This window comes from Ammospiza nelsoni, chromosome 4 (genome assembly GCF_027579445.1).
Source record: "Ammospiza nelsoni isolate bAmmNel1 chromosome 4, bAmmNel1.pri, whole genome shotgun sequence".
In the NCBI taxonomy this organism is placed as follows: Eukaryota; Metazoa; Chordata; class Aves; order Passeriformes; family Passerellidae; genus Ammospiza; species Ammospiza nelsoni.
Genome location: NC_080636.1, coordinates 70,721,299 through 70,729,499, shown reverse-complemented (window position 1 = coordinate 70,729,499; position 8,201 = coordinate 70,721,299). Strand labels below are relative to the sequence as shown.

Below are 8,201 nucleotides of genomic sequence, written 5' to 3'. Positions count from 1 at the left end.
ATTGCTTTTTTCCCAGCCAAAAGATCCCCAGGCATAAGAACCTAAAAACCAGATGAATCCTAAAAAATCTATTGCACCAGTTTTGAAGAGGCAATTCACAAAGTAAACCATCACTGTGTACTATTGGCTGGGCATTCGAGCAGGAAAAGGAACAGATTTCGCAAAGGGTCAAGTGTTAAAAAGAAACCTCCCACTAGATGGCTCACAGGGCCCTTGCTGTAGGGATGAAGGCAGGAATATCTGACCCAGCAATCACGAAAATGAAAATCTGTAAGACATTCCATAAGAACATCACCAGATAATGGAACTGGGGCTGGCCATGACCGTGCTGTCCTCTGCAGCCAGGAACACTGAAAACAGGAATTCATACAGTTCCCAGTCTGGATCCCTACCTAGTCCTTGGCTTTGTCTAGATTCCTAAAAAAATAGGAGCAGTGAGCCACTCTGTAGGGAATATGGGTGACTTCTAGATTTCTTTTTATATTGCTACACAATACATGTAGTAATACAATGTGCTTTCAGAACTGTGCCACTTTACTTCCTTCATTATTTTCAGAATTTGTATTTATTTGAAAGGCAGAGCTGTAGATGTAGAACATGCCAGTGTTAAGAAGCCATCTAGCACTCTTTGTACACACAGGATGCCCTGTGTGCAAGCTGGGCTTCCACCCTACAAATGCACTACCAATAACAGAACCATTCTAGACTGCCATACAAGAATGCAAGAGGAGGGAAATGACCTGCATTGCTCTTAATTACTGTGGCTGATTGCTATGGCAAGGTGACACTCAGTGTATGCATGAGATGTTAGAAGCTAATTGCAATTTTGGTATTGCAATCAATGCCAACACAGCAGTACAAGACCCTTATACTCACAATGAACATTTTTTGTCCTGTTACTAATGACTTCTACAGCAATACACTGATACAAAGATGTCTCAGGAACATTTTTTTTTTTAAAGTATGATGTTAACACTGAGCATTTTGACTATGAAAACAATAACAATAATATAAATTTTGTTAAATAAACTTTAAAAATAATAAGTATATAATTAATATAGATTAATAAATATTAATAATTATTCCACACAATTACAATATATTGGGATAACTTTATTATATCTAAAATTTATTTTATGATTTATTATTACAGAGTACACATCCAATTCCAATGTTGAATACTACTTTCATTAAGAAACTAATTAGGAAATTAATTTATGCAAAGCTGTATCAACTTTATTTTGTGGGTCATCAGATAACTTTTCTATTTTGACATTCAAAGGCCTATTATTCTTAAAACTGGGGTGCTGTAATTAGCATGCCTTTGACAGAAATAGCTCCTCAAACTACTAACATTCTACTAGATGATGATCTTGTACTGCGGGAGCAGATCTCCAATTCTCAAACATGATTTATGAAATCATCTTGTTGACCTTCCATACTGAATAAAAGGACAGGAAGTCATAATGGCACCAGTAGCAAGAAAGTGTAACGAAAGCCCAAACTTGTTAATTTACTCAGTAAATCAAATATTAATAGGTCAAGAAAAAACCCACAGAAAAGAACTAATTTTTTCATTAATTTAGCTGAAGATTTAAGTACTTTAAAACCCTATGTTTATACTGAGTGAATACTTAAGGTAAATTCAAATAAATATAAGTTCTAAATTTTGTAAGATATGGATATATTTATTCAGTAATGGTTAAAAACTTCTTAAGATGAAGTTTTATGGCAATTCAGTTTCCATTACTTAATTGACCTACCAAAATATCTGTAATATATTAGGTCTTACTAATAAAAAATCTAAAGCATTCTACTTCATGAATTAATTCCTCAAAAGTTCACTTGAAATAATTTTCTCCAGAAATGTGCAGGACAATGACCTTATATAATCATCATATTCTCCATGTGGTTTAAGGAGTTAAGTGACCAAGGCTGTTCTTACAAAAGTATGCTCCCAAATAATTTAACTTCCATTAAAATAACTGCTGAAATGACTCCGCCTTTGAGACTTACTAATTTCAGTTTCCTCAGAATTGACATTCCTCTCTACATTCAGCATAAAATCAAAGCAGATCAATTCAATGTCATTTCTTTAAAAACTCAGATAAATATCACAAAAACTTAATTTCTAAAATCCTGAAAAAGAGCTTATTGTACCCATACTGGGGAAGGGGGAATAAACCAAATCCAAAACACAAAAGTGCTTTCTCAAGCTGTCACAAATCTACGGAGAACTGCAAATGCTGTTCTTGGACTCTAGAACCATAAACACACTGCCTGGACTGAGGAATGAAAGCACTGAAACTACTGCTCTTTTGGTGAAAATACTGCACAGCATGCACAGCTTCAGATGACACTTTAAAGTGAAAACATTACAAGATAGAAATGACTAGGATTGGTAGGAAAGGAAATTTAGATGTCAAAACATAGACTATGGAAACATTATATTTATTTATTTTATATAAGAAGTGGAAAATTCTGATCACTAGAATGATATAAATGGAACTTCCTAGTTAAAAAGCATTATCCAACAATTTGGGAGCAATAAGAAAATCTGCATAAAACTGGAAACCATCGGTTGGCAAAGAAACAAAAGAAGCACAGATCTGTCACTATGATCAAAATGGTTACCAAGTGTGATAGAATTGGGAGAAAATTATTTCCAGAAAAAGATAAAGAAATATTAATGCCTTTCTACAAAGGAAACTAAGATCTTGGATGGCAAACAAAGTACATTTCTGCTCCTTTGGGATTAATACATTGGGAAAATAAACACTGAAAATAAAAAAATCTACATAATAATTACAAAATACTGTAAAAATGGAGAATAAACTACCTATAAATACATATAGTCTGGAAAAAAAAAAAGATGTTTCTAACCATAGCAAGTGTAATGTGGAAAGAGAAAAAACACCCACAAAAAACTGAAAAATAACAAAAAGAGATGCTTTGAGGGAAAAAAAGTACTGATTACTGCATTCTTTCTTTTAAAATAACTTTCAATATGGCCTAAATCAATTCTTCTGTGTTCTGCAGATGCAAGGACCTCAAAAAACAAGACACAAGTGAAAATTAATCACTTGAACCCTGTCTATCACAGAAAAGTACAAGCATATCTTCATTATTATGCTATTGGGTGCAAAGGCAGTCCTTGCACCAACTCAGTGCTCAGATCTGACTCTCCTCACTATTTTAGCTATGGACCTTTTCCTCCTGTCAAACCAAAGAGCCAAACCCACACTCTCCAGCCACATCTGCTCTGCATGAAGTACCAGTCCTGCAGCCTCTCTGCCTCTCCAGGTGTCACCCAGAGCCCATGGTAAATGCTACAGGATATTTCATGGCTGAGTCTTTCAACTCCTTCACCTCTCAGAGGCTTCTGTGGAGCTAGCCAAAATGAAACTCTGGAAATATATCTTCTATAATTCTTCTACATCTCACACTTCAAAAATTGAGGTTGAGGTATGATTCATAGTTTTTTACTTCAATTTAATAAAAAAAGAACATGTTTCTTCTCTTCTCACTAAAGATTTCCTGTGGTTTTGGTTTGTTATTCTTTTAGAAATTTCAGTTGTTTTTTTTTTTTTTTTTGCATTCCGTCTTCTAATGCAATTGTTAACATAAATACTTTTACAAATTATAAAATATTTTAAAATACTTATAAAAGCAGAGGCACTGGACTTTGTTGAAGGTACTCAGAAAAGAAATTGCTATTTTCTTTCAGGCAAAATTTTCATTGCCTTCCAACAGATAACACTTTTGTAGGAGAAATGACTCAAGAGATCCTGTCAGCTCTTATGTTTGTTTCTGGCCTTCCACTGTGTGAGAGGATTTCTCAACAAGATTAAAAGGATTGTCATCCTTCCAGCATATTTCCAATGTCCACCTTTTCTTTCTGTAACTCTTGCACCTTCAGCAAGAATAAACAACTCTTGAACAGTCTTCTCAGTGAAAGGTAAAGTATACTTCTTTGATATGGAGCAGTTCTGCTGCTTTCATTTTGGCACAGGATCTATTCTTAAAGGCCACCAAAACAGTTACAGTGAAACAGATTGGTCTGTCCATGTCACACTGCTGGTTGAAAAATAGGTACATATGAAGATATTTTAAATAAAAACTAATGCAGAGAGACAGTAAATTAATCTAGTTATTGCTCTGCACTTTTTTTTTTTTTTTGAGATGCTTTATTACCTTACTTATAGAACTAGCTACAATTCATCTTCTGGAATGAAAAAATAGGTAGGATGATTGATTTCATTCATCTACCCAATTTGTACATATCTTTAATGAACAGAGCGAGGCATACAGCAAAAATATGACTGAACCGTAAAAATAATTAACTTTTGTTCTCGTTGTGTCATTTTAGCATTAATTTTCATTATGCCTTCAAGCAGGTGAGAAGCACGGCAATGTTCCAGTGAATGCCTTCATACTTACTTGGATTCCTTCTTCCAGTGCTGCAGTCCATGAAAGCAAGCGAGGCAACTTCAGGAGTTAGCACATACAGACAATGCTTTAAAACTTGCTTCTGCAGCAGCAGGTGAGAGCAGACTGTCTTGTTGGGTTAGTGACTTCTCCCCCCTTCCCAGTTCAGCTCTGTGCCCTGGCTAATGCACGTACCAAGTGGGAAATCACCGAAGACAAGGACAGTGTGGGACTGTGACAGTGCCACCAGGACGTACCAGAGTGACGACGCTCCACTGCCACCATTTACCTCTCCATCACGCAGCACCTGTGTCCCAGCAATTAGAGGGGTGATGATGCACCTGCACAAGAACAACTGAAAAGACTCCCGAGTCTTCCCAGTGGTGCTTGCAGACTTGCATTCTTCACCTCTACAATCCACTACTGACTTGAGAAAAAATGCATTTTGGGGAAACCATGGCCACACATCCTTTGTTGTTTTGCCCATAACCCAAAAGAAAACGCAAAAGCAATGCAATACATACCGTTGTTTAGCTCTCAATTGCACTAAGAACTCTACAAGGACTATCTATAAAGTAGAAGCATTAGCAAATATCAGAAGTGGTAAATATCCCAACTCAGTGGAACAGAGCTCTTTAGACTTGGATTGTACTTGAGATGCTGCTAGTGACAACTCTGAGGTCTCCTGAGGAAAGCTACTACACATTCTGCTATATACAGAGACCTGACAGATATGCCATTAAAGAAAAAATTCTGTCTCTGTATACTTATAGCTATAAAATTATCTATAAGATTATTACTAACAAGTAATAGTATCTTGCTGATGTTTGTGTCAATAGTTTTTATTTGTCACTTTTTTTTCTTTTAAAAATATTTAAAAATCCATTATTTTGTACTGGTATTTCCTATATAGGATGTACCAAGCTTCTGCTTCTCATCTTAAAGCAGCACTAGAAACACCAGGGCACAATGCTTTTTCATTCCTTTTTATCAGTTCTGTATCTTGATGCACTGCCAACTGATGCTCTACGCACTGCAGGCAAGAATATCTCGACTGCTCCATGCCACCTTTAAAGCTAGGGAGCCTACCTAAATTGGGGTAAAGGGCAAAGGCAGTGCATCCTTTTCTCATGAATACCAAGCATGTTATTCCCCAAGAGACGTGGACTAGCTTGTATGCCTACTGTCTGCTGGATAGGTGATGAGCAGTGACAGGAGCTAGAAAAAGGCTTGATCTCACCTCTTTCCATTAACATGGCACACAATTATATTCAGCTATTCAGAAGAGGATTTTTCAGCTAACTTTTACCATCTGGGCAATTGCTGAGAGTTTCTTTTTGAAAAATACTGTGAAACATCTCTTCTTCAATTGTGTAATGTATTATCACAAACCATGTTTTAGTAGCAAAGATAATTCAGTGTACCCTTCTCGTCCCCAGTACCCAACTGCCCTTTATTTTGTGCTGCCCCAGGAATTAGGGCTCTACTAGGAAAGATTCAGTACACAGTCCATTGACAGAAAACAAACTTGTAAATAACACCACTTCCTGAAAACAGACTGACTGAAAAACCCCATATGTTTTTTTTAATTTCTGAGAGTGACAGAGAAGAAGCCAGACCATTTTAGCTTGCTGCTAAAAATATACTCAAGTTGTTTTCAGCTATTCAAAGAATTTGAGTGCTAATTTCAGGTCATATAAAAATCACACATCCAGTCCAACCCAGCTGGAATACAGATATATACTCTGGGTGAAATTTTAGTCTCCTTAATGCTAAAGATTCCTTTCACATTGTCTTCAGCAGAGCGTATCATTCTCAGAACTTGAGTTTCAGGCCTCTTAAAAAGAAATTCTGACAGTTGTTATTTCTTGAAAAGTAACTGGACAAGTCTAAGAGGTTTTCAGCAAATAGTATATAGATGCACCAGGTTAAGAAGTTGTTTTGCACATAATGTACCAAATTGTGATAGAAATTGCTGAGTAGAAATTTCCAGAGATCATTAGAGTCTTGTTTGTGCAGAGTCAAAAATAACTTAACAAAAGATGAAGAATATCCCCTCACAAAGCCTCTACCTAATTTTTACACAAGTAAGCTTTTAATTCTCAAGCAATCACCAGGAACACTAGCTGTATGAAAGTGGAAATACATACATATGTGATAAGAGTACAACTACATACTAATGTATGCACATAAAAATATTTTTTGTTTAAAAAAGAAACAAAAAAATCTCTAAAGATAAACTATTCAAAATCTCTAAAGATAAACTATTCAGAAGAAGTGACCTACTGTTAATTCACATTCAATCCCAAGTAAAGCCATGTTCTAAAAGGTTTAGGTTCACAAAACTAAAAACCTACCTGTGTACTTCCAAATGCTTCTAAACACACTTAACACAAACACAGTCTCATTTTTACCAGCTTGTACATCTGATTTTAGTTTTGGTTTAGCCAACAGGAAAGCAATCAGCAGCAGGTATTATTATTGAACCTAACTTCAGAATCAGAAACTTTTTACAGTTGAGTCAAGTATGATTCCTAATTAGTGTCCATTACCAGTTAAGTATGCATTACAGGACCCAGTGAAAACCATAATCTAGCAGTTACTGCTCTAATTATACAGCATATAAAAAATATCTGTGAGAACCTGTTTAATTTTATTTTCATGTCAGTGTATGCCTGAAATGTAAATGAATTATTTAGAACTATTTTAAAATATATTTTGTTAAATGTAACATCATGCACTAAAAATCATGAAAACAGAAGTTTCTTTCTATTTTAGTACTTCAGATGCACTTTCTACGTAGAGTGAGAGACACATGGAGCACACAGACAAGGCGAGGCTGTTCTGGGTTTTTTTCTCAGCAGCCTTAGTCTCTCACTCATTTGCTGGATGGATTTCACCAGGCTAGCTGATGTCTCAAGGGCAGCCTAAGACTCACACACTGAAAGTTTCATGTATTTTTAAAACTGCAATACCCAGAGGTAGAGGGTGAGGACTGACAGGCTTCCAAGGCATTAATGTAATGCAAAGTAAGAACTGTTTTCTACATATAAAAACAGGCATGTATATTCTACAGAAGTCAGAAGGATTATATCCCATTCTCCATTGGCAAGCTTGAAAAATCATGTAGAATATTCTTATTAAGACATGAATATACACCTTTACCATACTTTTATTCACTGTATGGGTACCTAAAATATAGTAGAGCTATTAAGCAGATAAATGACAACAACTTCCTTCCTCAAACATACCTTGTTTTTCACTGCATAGTGGAGTGTTTTTTTAGGTAATTTTGCTTTGCATATTTATATCAAGACCCTTATATTTGCATATAAAAATAAAATGCAGCAATTAAAAATAGACAGGAACACCTATATTTGTGAGTTGAGCTATGTAAATCACACCTTTCATAGCAATCTTTTAATAAAATCAAGGGAAAACACATTTACATGAGTGAAGACCTACTTAAAACAATAAAAAAAAAAATCTAAAAAGTAGAGATTCTTACCCTAAAAAACTCTTTAGTGGAGCCAGAATCTAATGTCCCATAAGCAATTTCAGTTTGCTTGGAAAGATCCTCAGCACTTTCAATGGGAGACACCATCCTCTCCACGGTCAGGAAGGCAGCTAAGTTAGCCGTGTAGGAGGAGATGATGATGAGGGTAAAGAACCACCACACACCTCCAACAATGCGCCCCGACAGGGACCTAGTAACAAGTATGAAATGCATTTGTAAAGTGAAATGGAAGCCCCCAAAAAGGAACACGTTATCA

At 35.7% G+C, this 8,201-nt stretch overlaps 1 protein-coding gene across 3 annotated transcripts in view; it reads right to left on the bottom strand.

Annotated features, from left to right (window-relative positions):
- GRIA2 (glutamate ionotropic receptor AMPA type subunit 2) overlaps window positions 1–8,201 on the bottom strand; it is an 89,106-nt gene that overhangs the window by 7,675 nt on the left and 73,230 nt on the right. For all 3 annotated transcript variants that reach the window (XM_059470488.1, XM_059470487.1, XM_059470486.1), the window contains exon 12: window positions 7,937–8,135. In XM_059470488.1, coding sequence (XP_059326471.1) covers window positions 7,937–8,135 — 199 coding nt within the window. The remainder of the gene's footprint in view (window positions 1–7,936; window positions 8,136–8,201) is intronic.